The sequence below is a fragment of the Ailuropoda melanoleuca genome, chromosome 2 (assembly GCF_002007445.2).
Source record: "Ailuropoda melanoleuca isolate Jingjing chromosome 2, ASM200744v2, whole genome shotgun sequence".
Classification (NCBI taxonomy): domain Eukaryota; kingdom Metazoa; phylum Chordata; class Mammalia; order Carnivora; family Ursidae; genus Ailuropoda; species Ailuropoda melanoleuca.
In genome coordinates, this window is record NC_048219.1 from 36,416,603 (window position 1) to 36,441,658 (window position 25,056).

Below are 25,056 nucleotides of genomic sequence, written 5' to 3' on the forward strand. Positions count from 1 at the left end.
TCAGTCAGTGTATCTATTAACTTCATGCTAGAAACAAAAGACCTGGAGTATTTTGTCTTTAATTATATTTTAAGCTCCAAGAGGGCAAAGATTAGCTTTCTAATTGTCAGTGACCTGGAAATATTTAGTTCACTGTGACTCCCAAAATACATTAAAAAATTATTACAGAATATATTTTGAAGGCGGATATTTAGAGACAATTGTTGGAAACAAAATGGGTAAATTTTGCTTTACTATACCACATGAAAAATTCTTCCCCCAAATCTTTTTTAATCTAAAATTTAAAAACTAAATATAAGTATTTCGTTGTTAAGATTTGAGTACCTAATACATAAAAAAACCAACACTAAAATTAGTGATTTTCCTCCTGCATTTGAAATCCAACAAGCCCATCAGTAACATAAAATAGAAGGTTATATTACTTGTCAAGCTTCTCAGTGTTTTGACGCCAGTGAGTCATATCTTTTCTCCACCTCAGATTTTCTTGACTTCCAAAGGCACTTCCAGATGGGCTCCTCTCTGTCAAATAAATTTCAAAACCATCTTTAAAATGTTATTTAATTTGGACCACCTTCATGTATATATGCATGTATATAAGAAATACTGCACAATGCTAAACTTATACGTAGCCATTTTATCTTCAGTACAAGTGGAAAAAACAATACTACTTTTTATTAAAACTTTTTTATAACAGTTATAGAAGAAATACATTTGTTACATGTAATATTTTTAAAAAACTCCCTTTTATATAAGCAAACTTCATTAACACTGATTTTCTCAAAACCTAAGCCATGACTCATAAAGCCCTACATGGTGAGACCTTACTTCTGAGCACTCTCCCTCCTGCTTCCACCGCCAGTTATTCTGTGTGTGTTCTCTGTATACAGTCTCCCTATTTATGCTCATGACTGAGGAGCTCTGCAATGGTGGTGGTTCCTCTCATGTGATTGCTTTTCCCACATATTTTCACTGGCTAGTCATTCATCACCTCCACAGAAAGGTCTTCCCCAACTCTCCAACACTTTTTTTTCTTTAAAATTTAAAGATTTTATTTATTTGATTTTTTATTTTATTTTTTTGAAGATTTTATTTATTTATTTGAGAGAGAGAGAGCACAAGCTGGGGGAGTGGCAGGCAGAGGGAGAGGAAGAAGCAGGCACCCAGCAGAGGAGCCAGATGCAAGGCTCGATCCCAGGATCCTGGGATCACGACCTGAGCTGAAGGCAGAGGCTTAACCATCTGAGCCACCTAGGCACCCCAAGATTTTATTTATTTGAGTAAGAGAGAGAACAAGAGAGAGCACGTGTGCATGAGTGGGGGGAGGGGCAGAGGAAGAGGGAGAAGCAGGATCCCTGTTGAGCAGGGAGCCTGAGCTGGGTAGATCTCAGGAACCCAAGATCATGAACTGAGCTGAAGGCAGATGCTTAACTGACTGAACCACCTACGCAGCCATCTCCAACACTTTATTTCCCCTTAATTGGCTTTATTTCTCTCCATAGCACTTATGATCACAAGAATATAAGCTCCTTAAGAACAGAGATTATGCCTACTTTGTTCACCCCTTTATGTTCGGGGTTGACAGTTCAACAAGTTTTTGTTCAATATATAAACAAAACAGAAGGATTCCTAAAATAATCACTTCCCTTGGTCCACAGAAGGCATGACAGGAGAAAGATGCGGGCTTTCTCCCAAAGTTCCTGGGATGGAAAGCAGCCTGAATGCTGGGGGCTCCTGGAAGGGGTAGCAGCAACAGAACTGGTTCATACAAATCCAGCAGAAATGAAGACGGCATTTAGAATTGTGGAGAGATACACACTTAAATGATAGAATCAGCCATGATTTCAGACCTTCAAATTAGAAAACGAATGCTCCTTTTTGAAAAACCCAAGACTTTAAAATTGGTTGGAAGGATGGAAAAAAAAAAAAGGTAAAAATTCAGAGTTCAAATTTAAAAAATAAAGAGAAACAGATCTGCTACAATAAAGGACATGTCTGGGATATTTCTTCTGCTTTCTCTCCCTTTCCTTATCTTCCTCTTTATTGTCAAATCTCCATCTTTAAAAAATTTTGCAAAAGAAAACAAAAAATATACGCCTATCTTTACATAGTTAATAAAACTGATATTGGGGATCTATTTACATTTTTATCATTAACTTTTTTTTCTCCATGAAATTGTCTCTCATCTCTTAGCTAAGAATGTCTATCATTAGGTGACATAACTTGTATGTCCAAACGTAAATAAGAATTGCAAAGGCTTAATTTTTCTAAGAACTTCAATTTTTAAAAAAATAAGATTGACATATAACATTATTTTAGTTTCAGGTGCACAATATGATTCAATATATGTATACATTATGAAATGATCACTATTATAAATCTAGTTAACACCCAACACCACACATTTTAATTTCTTTCTTATGATAAGAACTTAAGACATACTCCCTTAGTAACTTTCAAACATACCATGCAGTATTAACATTACATCCCTAGTACTTTCGTGTTCTATAACACCCGACCTCCTGACTGTTCTGTCCATCCCTTGCCCCACACCCAGGCAAGCACCTATCCGTTCTATCTGTGAGTTTATTCATTTATTTATTTTAGAGTCTACACAGAGAATTACAATTCCTATATTCAAACAAAGATAGCTGCTCTAAGGCCACAGGCTTAAAAACATAACATACTGTTAACAGTTTCACTCTCTCTGACATTAAACCTTAGAAAGAGCTGCGGTATAATATACAGAACGACACTGAAAGTCAAAAGAGCCTGGTTCTATCACTTAGTTTGTTATCTTAGGCAAGTTATTTACCTCTGGTGAGTTTCATTTTCTTTAACTTAAAGGTAAGGATAATCATGCATTAGATTTTGGTGATAATTAAATGACCTAAATAAAAGTTAATTTTCATACTTTTTTAGAGGGTTGTTGTATGCAACAAAGGAGTTAAAAGAAAATCTGTTAAGTACACTGTAGACTGTATATAAACTAAAAGTGAAAAAAAAAATGGTGCTCTTAATTCCAAAGGCAAAGGTTTTGTATTCTTATGAAATTCCAAATATACTGGATAGATATAAAAGATATTTAAGTTTACATAGATTAATAATGTTTATACGTTTATCTGTGTTTATGGCCTATCAGAAAACATTACAAATATCAGGTAAATGTGCATCAAATAGATATTGAACTATAGCATGTGTCATATACACAGATGACTAAGCCATGTCCCTGACCTTAAGGAGTTCTCAGCAACATTAGTATTTGTCACTTTAGAATTTACGAAATGTTTACACACACAGTCACTATAAAGACAATAAGATCAGTTAGTTAAACTACCTTCTAAGTTCTCAAAACAATCACAAGTGGATGAGGAAAAGGAAAGTGAGATTAAGTGGCTTGGCCAAGATTATATGGCTGATGGATAGCAGTACCTGGGATTATAAACAGGCCTCAAATGCTATTAACCTGTTTCTCTCCCTGATATTTGAGTTTGATGGACAACATATTTCCCTTAAATACAGGGCATATTCGTTTATTGTGCCAAACAGGAAATTTTTAAGAGTAAAAAGTGATGCTATGTAGAAAGTATGACACTAAGACTGAACTGTAATGTCAATTGCAGACTTTGGGTGATGATGATGTGTCAGTGCTGGTTCGGTACCAAGTGTAACAAGTCACCACTCTGGCGGGGGACATCGATAGCAGGGAAGGCAATGCCTGTGTGTTAGGGAGCATATGAGAAATCTCTGGACCATTTGCTCAATTTTGCTGTGAATCTAAAACTGCTCTTAAAAAGTCTTAAAAAACAAAAAAAAGGATGTTATTAATAATCACACAAGGGCAACAGGAATAAACTGGGACTATCCATAACAAATCAGGAAATATGTTCACCCTACTTAGAACTCTAACTTGAATTCCACAGAGAAGTGGTTACTCAAGTTAATTCAGTTTCATTTAAAACACTTTTTAAGGGGTGCCCACGTGGCTCACTGGGTTAAGCATCCGACTCCTGATTTTGGCTCAGGTCATGACCTCACGGTTGTGAGACCAAGCCCTGCGTCAGGCTCCATTCATGCAGCCTGCTTAAGATTCTCTCTGTCCTCCCTCTACTCCTTACCCCCCCTTCCTCTCTAAAACAAACAAAAAATGAACCTAAAACAAACAAAAAACGAAAGACACTTTTAAAAGTGTAGAATCTTTGAAGACTTGCAACAATGATCACTATAAATATACAGTTCAAGGAAACTGAAAAAATTCTCACCAGAAGGAGAAGATAGTGTGTACATACCAAGCTGTCCTCGGCTTCGGCGCACCATTTCTTGCCTAGCACCTATGCTCCCAAGAATAGCTTCTTCAAGCTTTGCTCTCATGTCTTTTGATTTCTTAAAGGTCAAACTATTCATTCTTTCAAATACTTTCTTTCCCTAAAATTTAAACATTAGAAAAGAAAAGGCATTGAGGAAATTTTCTTCTTCCTTTTCCACATGATGTTTGCTTTCTCATTCTTCTCTGCAATGGCATTGTGATCACTTACTTTGTACTCAAAGCAAGATACACAGAGATAAAGCAAATCTAGTAGCCGGTTTAGCTGTAGGACTGAGAGATCTGTAAACCACTTTTGTAGAACCGTCTCATCTGCATTCTTGAGAACCCAAAGTAGACAGATCAAAAGGCTCCGACTGGATTCTGCTGAAAAGGTAGTGTGCTGCCTGCCGCTCTGAAAATAAAGAACAGTGGAATGAGACACACCGATCAATGGCAGTTTCTTTTTGGGGGTTGTCAGGTGTTTCTTCTAAATGCGATAAAATAAAAATTGCTTTAAAAAGCAAATATTTAAAAAGGACCATATGAGGGGCACCTGGGTGGCTCAGTTGGTTAAGCGTCTGCCTTCGGCTTGGGTCATGATCTTGGGGTCCTACGATCGAGAACCGCCTCAGGCTCCCTGCTCAGTGAAGAGCCTGTTTCTCCTTCTCCCTCTGAGAGCATGCTCTCTCTCCCTTTCCCTCTCTTGTTCTTGTTCTCTCTCAGATAAATAAAATCTTAAAAAAAAAAAAAACCCACCATTTGATTTAGACACTACTTGAATAAGTCATATAGAACCTTAAACTTAAGGTCCTGAATTTTAATAAACTTTTCCTGGGATTGAAAGATTGTTTTAAATTATGGTAGGGCTTCCAGTAGACAATAAACAAACATTAATAGAAAACATCAAGGGAAAAAGCTTAAAAGATCTTACTATTAAAACTAAAGTATCTATTTCCATCATGGCTGATGTAATATGGTAAAAGGAAAAAGCACTCAGTAAAAGTGATATAAGGATAGAAAGTAATAACGAAATGTTTATCAGGTTTAGAGAACCACAGTTTCCTCTCAAGGGCCACTGTTAGAGCAGATAACGTGCAGGTGCTATTTCAGTCTTCAGTCTGCATTAGTGTACAGCAGGTGAAATATAAATGAAAAACTAAGAATAAAAACTTGTCTACAATACCATTTATTCCATATTTATTCTGCTCTAGTCATCATGCTAAGTTCTATCCAAATGTTATTCCATTAATCCTCCAACAACATTAACAAGTGGGTTGTATCATCTCAGTTTTACAGACAAGAATACAGGATGACAATAATGATGATGATGATGACAAAACATAACAAAATTTGAAATGTGCTAGACACCATGCTACTCATTTTTTCTTATTTAATGCTCACAATGATTTTATGAGATGGTACTAACCACTGTTATTTCTAGTTTACAGGTAAGGAAATGAAAAGCTAGACAGTTAGCCAGGATTTTAGTCCAGGTTAACCAGACACCAAATCTTATATTCTTCACCATCATACAACATTCTAATATTTGGTGAAGTAAATATACTAAATAATAAGAAGAAAGCAGTGGAAGGGATGTTCAGAGGAAAAGACAAAGGAAAGTTTAACATACTTAACTGCTGGGGTCATGATCTCAACTACTACCCTAATCCCTCTGCTATCTGGGATGACGAAAATGATAGCAGTCGGCTCTTGTATGATGCTTACGCTGCGCTCTTCACTGTACTGAACACTTTACACACGTGAACTTATTTGTTGCTCGCACCCATCCAAAGAGATAAATATTACTACTTAACTCATCTTACAGACAAGAAAACCAAGACACCAAGAAGTATTTTGTACAGGTATTTTGCAGTAAATAGTGGGATTGAAATTCAAATGCAGAAAGTGTGGCTCCAGAGAGAGATCAAGCACTTCTCTGTGTTCACTGCCTCTCATGGATGTGTGAACATGTAAGTGAATTCACCTGCATAAATTCACTTAACCAAATTACACAAAAACCCAATTAAGAACCCAATGGATTGGTTTAGAGTAATAGATACAGTTAAGGAGAGAACCAATAAACTGGAAGACAGATCAAAAGAAACAACTCAGCATGAAGCAAAGGTCAGTGAATAATGGGCTATACAGAACAAGAGCAGAGACACAGAGGATGGGCTAAAGAGGACTAATATATGTTGAACTGGAATACAAAAAGAGGAGAGACAGAATGGAGAAGAGGACATATTTGGGTGTTTAAGAGTTGAGAATTTCATAGAACTGAAGAAAGATGCTGAACCACTGATTTAAGAAGTCCAAAAAATACAAGCAGAATAAGGAAATTCAAAACTAGATGGAACACAGTGAAACCACAAAAGACCAATTCTAAGGAGAATATCATAAAAAAGAGGGGAAAAAAATCAGCAATGGAAATGAGAAGACAGTGGAGATAATGCCCTTAGCACGCTGGAAGAAAACACGAAACTCAGATGCTATTTCCAAAAAACAAAACTTAAGAATGAAGGTCACATGTTTTGCAAGGAAACACTGCAAGTTCATTACCATAGCATAAAAATTCTAAAGGATTTATTTCACAAGAAGAAAAATATTTCTTATGAACAGTCACAAATTTGGGCAAGGAGCAAATACAGTGGTGAACATCTGGACAAATCTAAATGATAATTAAATTTATATAGCCATAAAAGTAATAACAATGTTTTTAAGGTTTAATGATATATACAATAAAAAATGCCTGAAAATAACATTTAAGTAGGGAGAAAGGTAAATAAATAGGCAACCTATTCTGAGAGCCTTCTATTAACCAATGTGAAAGTAAAGGTAATGATTAGAGTGGAATTTAATTTAAGGAAGCATACTGTGATTTGTAATACAATCACAAAAAGAATACAAACAGAATGTATAACTTCCAAACTAGTAGAAAGGAAAAAGCAGAATGAGGAAAAAATGGAAGGAGAAAAAAAAATAAAAGAAGACTAATACAAGAGACAAAAGAGACAGAAGGGATGGGACAACATGAAGTAAAATTAAAACGTCAAGTACATTAAATTCACATTAAATTTAGTTATACTAAATCAAATGGATTTAAAAAACTCTAGTGAGACAAAAATAAACAGATTTTTAAAATTTAAGACAAAATCTAATTATATGCTATTTATAAAAGACACCCAACACAGTTTCAAATATTTAAAACATAAGAAAAAAATGTTGAAAGTAAAGGATGGAAAAACTCTATCTCGGAAGAAACCAAGATAACTATACTAATATACAAATGTAGACTTAAAGGCAAAAAAAAAAAAAAAGTATTACAGTTCATGTTGATAAAAGATGCAACCCATCAAAAAACATTATTTAAAATTAGTGAGTTCATAATAAGGCCTCAAAGGAAACTAAACCTGACAAAATGACAAGTTATTAAAAAACCATGATTGTAGTGGGGTATTAGAATAAGCAGATTTCAGTAAAAAGAAAAAAAGGTTAAACAATAAGATCAACAAATTCGAAATAATAGATGTAATGGACAAATATAGAACAATGAAGAATATGCATTTTCAAATACATACGCTATTTGCAAAAACTGACTACATACAAGAGCATAAAACCAGTTGTCACAAATACAACTGAAATTACACAAAGTTCTCTGATTATGAAATCAGGCCAAAATTAGAAGCATAAGATTATGAGAAATTTTCCTATGACTACACACACACACACACACACACACACTTTTTTCAGTTGGGGGTACAGAGGGAGAGGAGAGAGCAAATCTTAAGCAGGCTCCACATTCTGCGAGCGCAGAGCCTCACGCAGGGCTTAATCTCACAACCCTGAGCTCGTGACCTGAGACAAAACCAAAAGTTGGATGCTTATCTGACTGAGCCACACAGGCACCCCACCCTATGACTAGAATTTTTTTTTAAATTTTTAAATTTAAATTCAATTTGGTTAACATATACTATATTATTAGTTTCAGGGGTAGAATTTAGTGATTCATCAGTCGCAGACAACACCCAGTGCTCATTATATCAAGTGTCCTCCTTAATGACCATCACCTAATTACCCCATTTCTCTACCCACCTCCCCTCCAGTACCCCTCAGTTTGTTTCCTATTAAGAGTTTCTTATGGTTTTCCTCCCTCTCTGTTTTCATCTTATTTTATTTTTCCCCTCCGCTCTCCTATGTTCATCTATTTTGTTTCTTAAATTCCACATATGAGTAAAATCACATATTTGTCTTTCTCTGATTTATTTTGCTTAGCATAATCCCCTCTAGTTCCATCCATGTCATTGCAAATGGCAAGACTTCATTCTTTTTGATGGCTCAGTATTCCTCTGTGTGTGTGTGCACGCGCACATGTGTGTGTGTACACGTACACAACTTCTTTATCCATTCATCTGTTGATGGACATCTCAGCTCTTTCCATAGTTTGGCTATTGTGGACACTGCTGCTATAAAAATTGGGGTGCATGTGCCCCTACAATCACTATGTGATTGATATCCTTTGGATAAATATCTAGTAGTGCAATTGGTGGGTCATAGGATAGCTCTACTTTTAATTTTTTGAGTAACCCCCATACTGTTTTCCAGAGTGGCTGCACCAGCTTGCATTCCCACCAACAGTGTAAGAGTGTTCCCCTTATTCTTCATCCTCACCAATATCTGTCATTTCCTGACTTGTTAATTTTAGCCATTCTGACCAGTGTGAGGTGGTATCTCATTGTGGTTTTGATTTGTATTTCTCTGATGCCAAGTGATGTTGAGCATTTTTTCATGTGTCTGTTGGCCATTTGTAGGTCTTCTTTGGAGAAATATCTGTCATGTATGACTAGATATTTTAAAACAAAAACTTACAGCCTAAAAGTCTAAAAAAATAATAATACACTTTAGATATATTTTTGAACTGAGTAATAAAAATGCTACATATAAACTGTGGCATGTAACTAAAACAATAATTAAAGGAAAATGTACAGGCTTATAATATGTACCAAAGAAGAAATGATGAAAATTAGTGAGTTAAAGCGCCCATCTCAAGAAGTTAGAAAAAGAACAATATAAATCCAAAGAAAACAGAAGACAGTAAATAAAGAAGATAAACATTCAAAAGTGAGGATCAACATGCCCCCAACTTGGTTTTTATAAAGACTAAAGATATACACAAATTTTTGTTGAGACTGATTGATGTAAGACAAAGGGTACAAAAAGCCAATCACAGAAATGAAACCATTTATATCTACTACAGATGGTACAGACTTTAAAAAGATCATAGAAGATATCTGAACTTTGTAGGCCAATAAATTTTAATTTCTACTAGAGTAAAATTTACAAAAATCAGTGTAAAAGGAAATAGAAAACTTTAACAGTATCATTAAAGATATTAAATCAGTAATTTTTAAACTTTCAAAAAAGAAAACTACAAGTACAGATGGCATCACCCACAAGTTCTCCAAATATTCCCAAAAGAAATAACTCCAATTTTAAACAAGTCCTTGTGGAGAACAGAATAAAAGGGTAAACTCCCTTTTAAATTTAAATTGGCTAACCTAACCCTGATTCCACAACCTATAAAGAACATTATGAGAAAAATATTACAAGCAATTTTACCCATAAGCATAAACACACAAATCTTAAATTATAGCACACAAAATCCTAATATACAATCATAAAAAAAAAGTTGGTTTAATTTGGCAATTGAAGGTAGGTTAAACACTAGAAAAAACAATGAAAGGGGTCACAATAAGAAATTTAAAAGCAAAATAACACAAGCACCTCAATGGATGCAAAGAAAGCATGATAAAATTCACGTATTCATAATTAAAAAATAAAATTCTTAGCAAACCAGGAACAGAAAAAAGATTTTCAAAATATAACAGAGGTTAAAAAAAAAAAAACCCAAAACCAAAAATCCCCCCAAAATATAGCACACACGTGTAAGAATGAAATGTTGCAAGTTTCCCCCCTTAAGGATGCCAACTATTGCCACTTCTATTTAACTCTGCTGGGGAGTGGGTTCTAACCAGTAAAATAAGTTATGAAAAAAATTTGACAGAAACAAACTGCCATTATTCACAGATGATAGGACTATGTAGAAAAAAAATTTATACATATGTTATTAGTTTAGCAATTCTGCTGGAAATAAGCATCACAATTCTATTTCCACATAAAATTAATCAACAGTTGGAAAAAAGAATTTTCAGAAAAGATGACATTTAGAAGATTACATATAATTATACGTATTATATATAATTTTATAATATAAAAACAAAAAATATCAAGGACCAAAACCACATCTATAAAAGATGTACTAGAATTCTTTAGTGAAAACTATAAGGGCTCCTGGGTGGCTCTGATGGGTAAGCATCTGCCTTTGGCTCAGGTCATGATCTCCAGGTCATTGGATCTCACCCCACATCGGACTCCCAACTCAGGTGAGAGGCTGCTTCTCCCTCCCCTTCTGCATCTCTCCCTGCTTGTGCTCTGTCTTTCTCTCTCAAATGAATATATATATAAAAAAAGAAAACTATAGAAGTTTATATATTCATAGATGTTAAAGAAGACCTAAATAATAGGGAGATCTATCACGTTCAAGGATTAGGAGCTTTGGTAGTGTAAAAATATCAATTTTTACCAGAATTGATCCACAGACTCCTTACGATCTCAACTAAACCCCACAGGTTCATTGGTTTTTGCTTATTTTAGTGGAATATCATAAGCTGATTCTAAAATTTATATAGAAAGACAAATTTTTTTATATTCATGAGGACTTTTTCTACATGACAGACTATACTGAGGTAATACTCCAGAGAAGTAGGCAAAATAATCTTTTAATAAACGGTGCTGAGATAATTTGGTATAATACAAATGAATGAACGAATCTGAATCCCCAGATTCTACTGTTCATAAAAAATTCCAGGTAGATTTTAGGATTAAATATAAAAGAACAAAAAAGCATTTAAAAAATAACATAGGACATATCTTCAAAATCTTGGAATAGGGAAAACACTTTTAAAGATACAAAAAACACTAGCTGTAAAGGAAAAGACTGACAAATTTAAGTGTTCTAAATAAGACACTCCAATCACCAAATTCACCATTAAGTATGTGATAAAGGCAAGTCACACACACAAAAGAAATATCTGAACCACTTATAACTGACAATGGGCTTGGATCCAGAACATATAAACTCATACAAATCATAAACAAAGGCAGACAACCAAATGGCAAATGGGCAAAACACTCTAGAATCTCAGAAAATTCAAATGGCCAACATGTATACAGAGAAGTGCATAGCTCCATAAGGCATCAGGGAAACAAAAGCTGAAATGAGATACAACTATAAATTACCAGAGTGACAAAAATTTTCAAGTCTGAAAAATCTAAATGCTGATGAACATGTAAAAGAATGGGAATTCCCATACTGGAGGTAAAGTATAAATTGAGACAAATCCTTTGGAAAAATACCCGGGTATATCTGGGATAAAGATACATATATATTCTATAACCCAGCAAATTCTACTCCTAGGAAATAAACTAAATAAAAGTGTATGTATACAGGATACATGTAAAGAAATCTATAGGATTACTCTTTGAAATAACCAAAGATCAGAAGCCATTCATTCATCTAAGAATAGAATGGGTAAATAAATTGATCTATGGACAGTCAATTTAAGGAAATACAGAAATGAAAAATCAGTAAATTACAGCTATATTTTATAACATGGATGAAAATTAAAGACAACAAAACTAAATTACGGATGCAAAGTTGAATGGTAAAACTATAAGCAAAATTAAGCAATTACTTCATTAGGATAGAGGGCGGCTTGGTGGATAGCTGGGGTGGGGAAGAGCGTGCTAAAGATTTCTGAGAAGCAGTCAACATTCTATATTTTGTCTTGAGTGGTGGTTACAAAGGTGTTCATTTTATAATACTTTGTAAATTTGTACATTTATGTTTCATGTACTTTTTAGTATGCAGTATATTTCACACAAGAAAAGTTTTAAAAATGAAAAGGAAGGTCAACAAAATTGAGCACAGAGGTTATCTTGGGCAGAGACGGACTGAATTGAGCGCAGACTGGGAACTTTCAAGGAATTTGCAATGTTCTATTTCTGAAGTTGGGTGGTGGGTACAATATTGTTTCTTCTCTTATGATACCTTAATTGTGAATGTACTTTTGATACTATACATACAAAATATAAAGTACAAGCAATAAACCTGATAAAGTGGAATTCAGCAAAATCAAAAACTTGTGCACTTCAAATGACACCATCAAGAAAGCAAAAAAATAATCCACAGAATGGGAGAAAATACTTGTAAATCGCCAATCTGATAAGGGATTTGTACTCAGAATACATAAAGAACTCTTTCAACCTGATAACAAGAAAATGAGTAACACAATACTAAAATGGCAAAGAAGATGAATGAACTTTTCTCTAAATAAGACATAAAAAAAGATGCATAAATAAACAAATGAACAGATGCTCAACACCAGTAGATATTAGGGAAATGCAAATCAGAACCACAATGAGATACTACTCTGTACCAAGGTGGTTATAATAAAAAAAAAAAAAAAAAAAGAGGTGCTGGTGAGGATTTGAAAAACAGGAATTTTTATTTATTGCTGGTGAGAATGTAAAATGGTGCAGCCACTTTTAAAAGAATTTAGAAGTTTCTGAAAATGTTAAACACAGAGATACCATATGTCCCAACAAGTCCACGTCTAGGTATCTACCTAAGAGAAACAAAAATATACACGCACACAAAGGCATGCACACAAATGTTCATCAGCATTATTCCTAAGAGCCAAAAATGGGAAAGGATCCAAATGTTCATCACCTGACAAATGGACAAAAATCTAGTACAGCAATACAAAAGAGTAGTACTTGGCAATTAAAAAAAAAAAAAAGGTGTGCATTGGCACAGTACAACATGGCTGAATCTCAGAAACTTCACATGTAGTCAAAGACGCCAGACACGGAAGATCACAGCGTACAACTCCATTTATATGAAATGTCCAGAACAGGCAAATCTGTACAGATACACAGACAGACAGTAGGTGAGTTGCTGCCTAGGGCTGGGGGGAAATGAGGAGTGGCCCTTAATAGGCCTAAGTATTCTTCCTGGGGTGATGGAAATATCCTAAACTTAGATTGTGGTGATGGCCACACAGCTCTGCAAATACATTAAAAACTATGACAGCGTACACTTAAAATGGGTGAATCTTTCAATACGTAAACTATTTAATAAAACTTGACAGTGTCAGGACAGCTTCCGTAAGTAATACTGCATTTTTCTGAAAGAAAGTCTTTTAGAACTTGATCTTGCTCTATTGGCAGTTTGTTTCCTCTCTTGCTCCCATCCTTCCCTCTTTAAGGGGGAATAAATTACAGGGGCAGAGTACCTATCGATTTTTTTAAACATGAAACAGTATAAATCTTCAGAGATTAAAAAAAATATTCTCAGTTGCTAAACAGCTGAAAATATTTCTTAGAGTTGAAGAACAAAATGGATTTTGAAAATAAAGGAAATAGGCCATACGTAATAAGGTAACTTCCAAAATTCTGAATGATGGAATACAGAGCTTTATACCATAAACCTTGAGGTATTAATAATATTTAAACAACTTAGTACAAGATAAGCAACGTTCCCAGAACCTTAATGTTTCCACAAAGTAAATGAAACTCAGAGCACTCTTGCATCACCTAATACGACAATCTGCTATTTAAGGGTACACCCTTGTAAATATCTGCCTTTCTAGAAAAAACTTCTGCAGGAGGGTTGTTCTTACCGATGATGTGAGGAGGAAACTGCCGGGCCTTGTTAGCTGAGGAACTGAGGTTCCTGCAATTGCCATGGCAACTGTCTGGCTTATCATGCTTCCGCTCTCACTTTCATAGTCATCAGGGGCTATACAAATTGGTCTTCCTCGTTGATTGTGAGTTTCTGGAAGAAAAATAATCCCAAAATAAATAACCAAATTTCCATTTAGATTAACAGTTATTGAGCACGCAATTTCCTATTCTCCATTACCCTTTAAAAGAAAAACCTGTTAAGATGCAATATTTACCATTAGATTTTCTTATTTTAAACAACTCATTCCTACAGTAACAATTTATAGTTTTGTAGAGAACATGCTAGTCAAAGAAGATATAGTAATATAAACATTTCTGCCTTCAGATTAGGAAACCCACTTTGGCGAACAACATACTGGTTGAACTACTCAACTATCAGTCCCTTAAAGACACAGAGGTGGTTATCTTTGTATCACCAGCTCCGTTCAAGTTCTTAATATGTAATAGGTACTCAGTAAATGCTTGTTTTTTTAAATGCAAACTACAGTGTTTTCTTTGGGATAAATTAAGGAATTCAAGAAATTCTGAATATGGAAAGCAAGATCAATAAAACTTTGTGAGTTCTAGTTTTTAAAAGGCAACACGACTTCAACTCATTAACCCAGTGTTAACAATCAACCTAATTCTTGTTATTCAGGTGAATATTAATTTCAACTATATGTATACAAATAAAAATGAGAGTGAAGGTGGTAGACATCTGCTGTGTCTTCTTATATATACTTTTTCAGATGAACAGTACAGTCTCATACCAAAAAACCTATTTTCTAATAGGTACAGAAATGCTATAGATTATTATTTTAAAATTCATCATAAGAACTACTTAAGGAAAGCTTGCAGTGAATTCTCTCATGTAGTCAAAAGTTATTCAGTAATATGGTTAAATATTTATAGTTTACTTATGTCAGATTACATTTCCTTCTATTTCTTTTCCTAAAATAAGATTTTTAGCCTCAAGATATTTCTAATACTTTAAAACACTGAGATTTCCTTTAAGATTTGTTTTAAATATACGAAGTACCTGTAAAGTCATAGAGCTGAGGAACAGTTTCCATGATAATGCCAATCAGAGGTAGATACAACATGGCCACCCTCGCCTTTGTCTGGGGGTCAGAGTACCGTGGGTCTGAGTCGTGACTGGATAGTAAATTGTGTACCATATTGATGACTTTCTTGTGCAATCCAAACAGTCTATTTAAAAAGAAGATGAAGCGGCAGCAGCAGCAGTAAGGTCACAGAGATTAGTTAATATCTTTAAAGCAAACAGTAAGTCACAGTACTGAATCGATTTTAACTTCAACTTTGCCAGATATTTGTATGCATTCCCATGAAACGCTTCTCATTATAAAATTAACAAATGGCTCTCCGTATAAAGTAAAGATGGAGGGGAAAAAGAAATGCTAAACAAATTCACCTAGGAGTAAATCTGAATCATTTTTACATTAACTCCTTATTAGTACATATTCATATTAAATAATTTAAGACCAGTTACAGTTATATTTTAAAGCAAAAAAGAAAAAATCTTAAGTAGCTTCAATTTTATTTCAAGTTAGATCTTTTCACATTTACCAAAAATAAACTTTCATGTCCTTTTTCTAAAAGAAAAATCCTCTGCTTAATGGATTATGCAGTCCATGGGCTGGGAGGGCTGTCTTTGACTTCTCTGATTTAAACCCAACCTCCTTGCTCATCTACCTCATTTGGGCCCTACACCTTCTGTAGACTCCCAATCCCCTGAGTTTCAACTGGGCTAAAATATTCATCATCACTTTTTTTGGGGGGGGGTGCCTCTTCTCAGATTGAAGGTGCTCTGACTATGCCAACTATTCTAATTAAACATTTGGCCAACGCCAACCGGTCCTTACAGCTACACCTGGCAGCAGTTCCACATTCCACATCTTATTTTCTCTCCTTCAGCCTCTCACCATCCATCTCAGCTAAGACCTTACCACCGACTTCTGATTTTTAGGAAAGAAAAGCCATTCTGAATTTGCTCTAGCCAGATCTTTAACACATCTCCACATTTATCTCTTTCTCGTTCCTTTTGTCTCAGAAAAAGTTGTACTTCTCTCGAAAAGTAATTTCTCCATTCTGCTTGATGAACCCCATGTTTCTTCAACAGCTTCAATGCCCCCCCTCACTAAACCTTTCCCTTCTTTCTTTCAAATAAGCCTTGCCTGTGTTGAAAATACATGTTCACTTGAAACTAGTCTCTTCTAGTTTATATACTATCTCCTAGTAATAAATTATTACAATAATTTCTCCAGTAATAAATTTCCTGAATATATAGTCCATAACAACTGTTTCCATTTACTTCCTAACATCTACTCCCTTTCTTTGGAACTAAGAGTTCTTGAGTGCTTACAACATGGCACTGTACTAGCTTCATCATTTAATAGCCAGATAATTTCTTAGAGGTACTTACCCTGTTTCCCTACCTACCTCATAAGGTGGATGTGAGAATTAAGTTGCATAATTCATGTAACATACTTATTAGCACACTGCCTTGTACACTGTGTTCCTTGGTAAATACTAGCTTTTATTTAAGATCACATAGCCAATTCCAAAGCTGGGACTGGAAACCAGAGCCCTTCATCTTATCTCCCACTTTACGTTGCTATATATGAAATCTAGCTGGAGATTCTTTCTTCTTCCTTCCAGATTTTTATTCAGAAAGTGTATTTTTAAACACTGTCAAGAACCACATCTAACTGACATAGCTCAGATTTTATCCTCCAGTTCTCTACTCGACACTGTCATCTTATCTTTTCTCAATTTTTTCTCCAAATAGTTCCCACCCTTTCCTCATACTCTTTCTCATTTTACCCAAAGTCTCAGATTCTGGCCATTTGCTTTTTATGGTCTCCATTTTGAATTTCTGCATTACCAATGATGACTCCCAAACCCGGGTGTGTATTCCTTAGCTCTGTAGCTACCAGCCCGACCTTAACCTACCAATAAGCTCTACCCACTCACCTTTATAAGCCTTTTCATAGGTCTACATTACTCAATCACATGCAGTTATTAAGTATATGTTTATGCAGGACCTACAACATCCTAAGTGTTAGGGTAAGACACTGTCCTTGTTCTTAAAGAGTTTGCTATTGCCAAGAGAGAAACACAGACGCAAAAATAATAATTTAGTGTTACAAGTGCAGTAGTAAAGGTATTAATCTGTTTTTTATTTTTTTAAGATTTTATTTATTTATTGGACAGAGAGAGACACAGTGAGAGAGGGAACACCAGCAGGGGGAGTGGGAGAGGGAGAAGCAGGCGTCCTGCCGAGCAGGGAGCCTGATGTGGGGCTTGATCCCAGGACCCTGGGATCATGACCTGAGCCAAAGGCAGACACTTAACGACTGAGACACCTAGGTGCCCCACGGTATTAATCTTCTATAGAACTATGTGCTACAAAATTAGCATTTAATCATATTGTTTCATAGTCTTAATTTTCTAACTATAATGAAAGTTTCTGGAGAGCAAATCTTTGATCAATATTACAACATATTATTGCCATTCAAGGAATTATTGTTGTTAGCAAGCAGATGACGTAAAAAGAAAAGCATTCCTCTGAAGGACCTATTTAAGACAATGTAGGTTGTATTTTATCTATATACCACTAAAGAATATAAAATTTAGAGATGGGATGTGCAAAGTTAATTACTCATTCACTGAATTAATATATATTTATGAATGTGTATTCATCCACTTTGTGCCAGACACAATTCTAAGGCATTGGAAGTACAGCAGTGAACAAAAAAGATAAAGTGTGTGCTCTCATGAAATCACATTCTAATGGGAGGAGACAGAAATTAAGCAGCAAATTTCAGAGAAATGCTTTGTAGAAAATAAAAGAGGGCTATATGTTTAAGCATTATTGTGGCAGGGCAGCGTGGCTATCATTTTGATTGGGTGGCCCATGAAAGCCTCACTGAGAAGATGCTATTTGAGTGGAGAGCTGAAGAATCACAAGGAGCAAAAGGGTACATAACAGTCTTGGGTAACATGAGCACTGCTTTAGGCAGAGAATAAAATTCCAAGTGCAAATACCATAAGGTGGGAATGAGTTTGGCATATTAAACAGAAAAAAAGACTAGGATGGCTAGATTTTAGTATGTGGGGAGGGAAGACAGTGGCAAAAGTACACAAGGGCCAGATAAACAGGGTTTTGAAGTCTATTATTAAAGGTCTAGATATTAGGGGCACCTGGTGGCTCAGTAGGAAGTTTTGGCTTAGGTCATGGTCTTGGGGTTATGAGATTGAGGCCCACATGGGGCTCTGCGCTGAGCACAGTCTGCTTGGGATTCTTTCCCTCTTTCTCTTCCTCCCCCTCTGCCCTCCCCACCACCTACGCACACATGTGCACTCTCAAATAAATAAAATCTTAAAAGTCTGGATTTTACCTAAAGAATACAAAAGCATTAATTCAAAAAGATATATGCACCCCTATGTTTATTGCAGCATTATTTATAACAGCCAAGATATGGAAGCAAACCAGGTGTCCATCAACAGATGAATAAAGATGTTGTGTGTGTGTGTGTAATATATATATATACATATATATATGTATATATATATATATTTACACACACTGGAATATTAGCCATAAAAAAGAATGCAATCTTGCCATTTGCAACAGCATGGATGGATGTAGAGGGTATAAGGCTAAGCAAAATAAGTCAGTCAGAAAAAGACAAATACCCTATGACTTAATTCATATGTGGAATTTATGAAACAAAACAAACAAAGAAAAAAAGAGATAAGCCCAAAAAAAAACCCCAGACTCTTAACTATGGAGAACAAACTGGTGGTTACCAGAGGGGAGGGGGGCAGGGGGATGGGTGAAATAGGTCACAGGGATTCAGGACCACACTTGTGATGAGCACCGGCTGTTGTATGGAAGTGCTGAATCACTATTCTGTACACCTGAAATTGATATTACACTGTATGTTAACTGGTATTTAAATAAAAACTTAAAAACTCCTAAAGATCCTATCACGAGGATTTTTTGAAAAGTGGTCATTACCTAAAAGACTTATGATTACACAGATTTTTTAAAACAATTATTAAGATAGAAATACCCTCTAGGGATGTTAGACCACAACACTCAAACTATTTGTATAAATTCAAATCATCAGGCAATATGCCCTTTCCTGACTACATCAATTTCCAAAAATCCTGTACAAGTGTATACAACTTTGGAAGTTCTTAAAACCTAAGAGTATTTATTTATAGGGCATATTCTGAAATAAAATGCTACATAGTATAACAGCAAACAACAAATTTTCCTTACAAGGAATAGAAAACTAGCCCATTTTCCTCAACTGAAATGTGCTTACTGTATATCAACAAATCTAAGAGTCAACTACTAATATGCACCAATATTTTTTGCAACCATTAAGAAGGAAAAACAAATGCTACCAAATAAAAACCATGATACACCACTGATTTCAAAACAAACTTCAAATTCAGAGATGATAAAAGTACGAAAAAACGGCTTTCTTAAAATCAGTGAAATGCAGAAATAACATGGGTACGGAACTTAGTGAATGCAGAAGTAGATGAAGAGTGGTAAAGGGTATTCTTTTGATTCTCGGGAATGTAAGTGTGCTACTTCTGTCCCCTTATCCAAAATCAAATTGTTATCCCAAGGCAAAATAAGTCTACTCACCCTTCAGCATCAGGGTCTAAAATGACAGCCAGCTCTGTTAACACAAGTCCTGCCAAATAATGCTGTTGGCGGAAAGGCACAGACAATTCAAACATATTTGCAATCTTCTGGTCTTGTACGTTTGTGGAAAATCCAGAACTCTGTTTGGGAGTGAGGCAAAACAAAACTACAATAGCTGTGCAACAAAACATCCTACAGATAGAACATTACAACAAATGCAGTACGAGCATTCTCTCAAAGTAAGATACACTTCGCCCAGGGTAGTTTATTTTACATTACTATTATTCACACTGGAGAAAGTAACTGCTCTTACTTTTGGCATAGGAAACTACACTGAAATAACTTTTAATTATTTTCAATTTTCTTTTTCTCATATTGAAACTTTTCCATCTGTTTTTTCTTTATTCTTTTAGCCTCTTAATGTTTCAGTATCATACCCTAAAGGAGAAAAAAAGTAACTAAATCCAAATGATATATTACGCATTTACTGCCGAGTACAAAAGATATATTGACAGTGAAAGGTACTGGTTTCCAGAGAAAGTCCAAATACCAGTAAAATAGTTTTTCAGAGAAAATACTATCTCTAGAAAATTACTATCATTTTGTGATTCACTCACAGAGTTCTTAAAAAATTTTTAATACTGCAAAATAGCATCTCCCAAAGATATAGTTCAAGACAAGAGTGTCTATAATTCATTCCCCTCTAATTCATATTTAAGATGATCCATGTGAGGTTTTTTTAGAAGATTTCAGATTTCTCTACAGAGAAATCATCTTCCTAAGAAGTATATAAAACTATTCTTGCACCCTCCCCCCAGAAAGAGATCTCTATCATCGATTAGAATCTGAAATTAAGGGACGCCTGGGTGGCACAGCAGGTTAAGCGTCTGCCTTCGGCTCAGGGCGTGATCCCGGCATTATGGGATCGAGCCCCACATCAGGCTCCTCCAATATGAGCCTGCTTCTTCCTCTCCCACTCCCCCTGCTGTGTTCCCTCTCTCATTGGCTGTCTCTATCTCTGTCAAATAAATAAATAAATAAAAATCTTTAAAAAAAAAAAAAAGAACCTGAAATTAATGTAGTTAGATAAAAAAGTGGGGAACAAGAAAATGGAAGGAATTCTATTAATTTCTTGGCTGAATGAGATGTTCAGAAGGGAGTTAGGTATAAACAAATGTGTTTCATTAAAGGTTTTAGGAACTACACTATGATTAATTTGTTCTTCACTGTATAGCCCCATCTTTGGCACAGGACGTGGGAAGAAAGTAAAAGACAAGCCTTATCCATTATACGAAGACGCATATGCTAGCCAGGTAAAACAGTATGTGAAAATAGGCCAATCCATAAGATTTTTCATAAAGGTAAAATGAAAAGTTGTGTGTGCTCTCTCATGTTTTCTAATCTAGGCAAAGTTTAAAACAGGTTTTGTTTTTTTTTTATCATGCATCTGAGATTGATCTAGGCTAGGGAATTACATCCAGAAATTAAATAACTGAAAAATAACATTACAAGAAGTTAAGATCAACTTTAATTTTAAACATTAAGAGATTAGGAAAGCTTAAGAAAGCTGCTTGTTTGCCTCAGGAATTACAAAACAAAAATAATGTTTCACTAGAGGGAAGAACCAGGCTTCTCTGATAATAAAATCAGAAAATCCCTTTATCTTAATCTGTATGATCTGACATGAAATAACTGCTACGATAACCCCTTTTTGTCTTGACAGAAACTGCTAGCTGTTGAAGTCAGCTGCCACCCAATAAAACCTTACAACATCCACCTAGTTTCCTATGGGTTTTCGAGGTACAAGAGAGGTAGGCAGGGCTTTCTCGGGACTGCCCTGCAGTTTGAATTCTTTCTCCGCAACATTATGCTTCATTTCTTTTCCTTTCACAGGTATTGATCCCTAATAAACATCTATCACAAATTTGGGGCAACCTTGCATCTGCTTCAAGAAAACCCAACTTGCGAAAACATCTAAATGGGCTTATCTAAGTGAATTCACTCACATAGATGTGCATAAATCTGTAAGAGGAGTACAGCACAGTAGTTAAGACCTTGGGCTCTAGAACAAAGTCAACATGTGCCTAGTTCAAAGCCTAACTCTGCCACTTATTACTGTGTAACCTTCGATAAGTTTTCAGTGTTTGATATGTAAAATGAAAATAACAGAACTTGAGGAGTTAAGATGGAAGAGGAGTAGAGGACCCTTTTTTAAGCCGGTCCCCTGAGTCAAGCTGGATAGGTACCAGACCAGCCTGAACATCCACAGAATCAGCCTGAGACACAGGAAGATACATCTGGATCTCTACAAATGAACATCTCCCGTGCTGAGTATTGAGGTACGAGGCGGGGAACCGTGAAACCGCGCACAGATATCGGAAGATAAACAGAAGGGGGAGGGAGCCACCGCGTTTGAGCACCGGGAAGCGGTAGCCACCTGCACGGGGGGCGGGGGGGGAGCGGGGGAACTCGCAGACCGGCACCCGCGAGACAGCAGACTGAGACCAGGAGCCGGGAGCGCATGCCACCAGGCATCTCACGGAACTCCGGAACTCCAGTGTGCTCACTGGATCCAGACTGAGACCGGGAGCTCCGGGAGCGCGCCAGGGCGGCTGGCGGCGTTAGAAACACAAAGGACAGAGACGCGCCGGCCCTGGAAGTGAGGGCTGGGACGCCTGGCGGCGTTAGAAACACAAAGGACAGAGACGCGCCGGCCCTGGAAGTGAGGGCTGGGACGCCGGGTGTGGGGTGCACATCCCGGGACGCTGCAGGGTCCCTCTGTTCTGAGACAGAGGCTGAGATTCGGCCGCTGCTGCTCTCTCAGAAGAGGCACAGCAGACCGCCAGGGAAAGCCGCCAGAGAACAAAAGCCTGGAAATACTGGCTGACAGCGTGCCCATCCCCATTACCCCTCGCAGGGGACACGGAGACTCTACCCAAACAGGGTTTCCTGAGTATCGGCGCAGCAGGCCCCTCCCACAGAAGGCAGGCTGAAAAAAATCAAGAAGCCCACAACCCGGGGCGCCTGGGTGGCACAGTCATTGAGCGCCTGTCTTCAGTGCAGGGCGTGATCCCGGCGTTCCGGAAAGGAGTCCCTCATCGGGCTCCTCTGCTGGGAGCCTGCTTCTTCCTCTCCCACTCCCCTGCTTGTGTTCCCTCTCTCGCTGGTTGGCTCTCTGCCACATAAATAAATACATAAAATCTTTAAAGAAGAAGCCCACATCCCTAAGACCCCTATAAAACAAGGGCGCACAGCCTGGGTCCCAGTAAATAATTTGGGCTCTGGACAACCCCACAACCTCTCCTCATCAGAATGACAAGAAGGAGAAGCCCCCCTCCAGCAAAGAAAAGACAGTGAGTCTGTGGCCTCTGCCACAGAAATAATGGATATAGATGTAACCAAATTATCAGAAATGGAATTCAGAGTAACAATGGTCAAAATGATGAGTAGACTTGAAAAAAGTATTAACGAAAATGTTACTGAGAATATAGAATCCCTAAGGACGGAAATGAGAGTGAATCTGACAGCAGCCAGGGCAAAGAAATTTCTCATGTACCAACGCAAAGGTATCAGAATTACGTCAGACCTGTCTACACAGACCTGGAATGAGAGAAAGGGTTGGGGGTGGCATTTTTAAAGCTCTTTCAGAGAAAAACATGCAGCCAAGGATCCTTTATCCAGCAAGGCTGTCATTCAGACCCTACAGGAGATATTAAGGGGGGTTCTATAAAGGTAAAAAGGCCCCAAGAGTGATACAGAACAGAAAGTCACAACCAATACAAAGACTTTACTGGCAACATGGCATCATTAAAATTCTATCTCTCAGTTCTCAGTGTCAATGTAAATAGTTTAAACGCTCCCATAAAACGCCACAGGGTTGCAGATTGGATAAAAAGACATGATCCATCCATTTGCTGTCTACAAGAGAATAAAACGCCACAGGGTTGCAGATTGGATAAAAAGACATGATCCATCCATTTGCTGTCTACAAGAGACTCATTTTGAACTCAAAGATGCATTCAGACTGAAAGTAAAGGGATGGAGTACCATCTTTCACGCAAATGGACATCAAAAGAAAGCTGGGGTAGCAATTCTCATATCAGACAGATTGGATTTTAAACTAAGGACTATAATTAGAGACTCAGAAGGGCACTATATTATTCTTAAAGGAAGTATTCAACAAGTGGATATGACAATTATTAATATATATGCCCCCAACAGGGGAGCAGCAAGATACACAAGCCAACTCTTAACCAAAATAAAGAGACATATAGATAAGAACACAGTAATAGTAGGGGACCTCAACACCCCACTATCAGAAANTCAAAGATGCATTCAGACTGAAAGTAAAGGGATGGAGTACCATCTTTCACGCAAATGGACATCAAAAGAAAGCTGGGGTAGCAATTCTCATATCAGACAGATTGGATTTTAAACTAAGGACTATAATTAGAGACTCAGAAGGGCACTATATTATTCTTAAAGGAAGTATTCAACAAGTGGATATGACAATTATTAATATATATGCCCCCAACAGGGGAGCAGCAAGATACACAAGCCAACTCTTAACCAAAATAAAGAGACATATAGATAAGAACACAGTAATAGTAGGGGACCTCAACACCCCACTATCAGAAATAGACAGAACACCCTGGCAAAAACTAAGCAAAGAATCAAAGGCTTTGAATGCCATACTCGACGAGTTGGACCTCATAGATATATATAGAACACTACACCCCAGAACCAAAGAATACTCATTCTATTCAAATGCCCATGGAACATTCTCAAGAATAGATCATGCTCTGGGACACAAAACAGGTCTCAGCCAATACCAAAAGATTGAAATTATCCCCTGCATATTCTCAGACCACAACGCTCTGAAATTGGAACTCAACCACAAGGAAAAACCTGGAAGAAACTCAAACACTTGGAGGCTAAGAACCATCCTGCTCAAGAATGACTCGATAAACCAGGAAATCAAAAAACAAATTAAACAATTTATGGAGACCAACGAGAATGAATACACAACGGTCCAAAACCTATGGGATACTGCAAAGGCAGTCCTAAGGGGGAAATACATAGCCATCCAAGCCTCACTCAAAAGAATAGAAAAATCTAAAATGCAGTTTCTATATTCTCACCTCAAGAAACTGGAACAGCAACAGAGGGACAGGCCTAACCCACTGACAAGGAAGGAGTTGACCAAGATTAGAGCAGAAAT

At 36.6% G+C, this 25,056-nt stretch overlaps 1 protein-coding gene across 8 annotated transcripts in view; it reads right to left on the reverse strand.

Annotated features, from left to right (window-relative positions):
- The window catches only part of DOCK7 (dedicator of cytokinesis 7), a 211,715-nt gene that overhangs the window by 43,471 nt on the left and 143,188 nt on the right, over positions 1-25,056 (reverse strand). For 4 of the 8 annotated variants that reach the window (XM_034653591.1, XM_034653595.1, XM_034653592.1 and 1 more), the window contains 6 exons: positions 19,836-19,975; positions 15,186-15,355; positions 14,104-14,258; positions 4,533-4,715; positions 4,260-4,422; positions 423-519 (listed from right to left, as the gene is read on the reverse strand). In XM_034653591.1, the coding sequence (XP_034509482.1) occupies positions 423-519; positions 4,260-4,422; positions 4,533-4,715; positions 14,104-14,258; positions 15,186-15,355; positions 19,836-19,975 (908 nt within the window). The remainder of the gene's footprint in view (positions 1-422; positions 520-4,259; positions 4,423-4,532; positions 4,716-14,103; positions 14,259-15,185; positions 15,356-19,835; positions 19,976-25,056) is intronic. The other 4 variants (XM_034653593.1, XM_034653598.1, XM_034653594.1 and 1 more) reach the window with 1 other exon arrangement.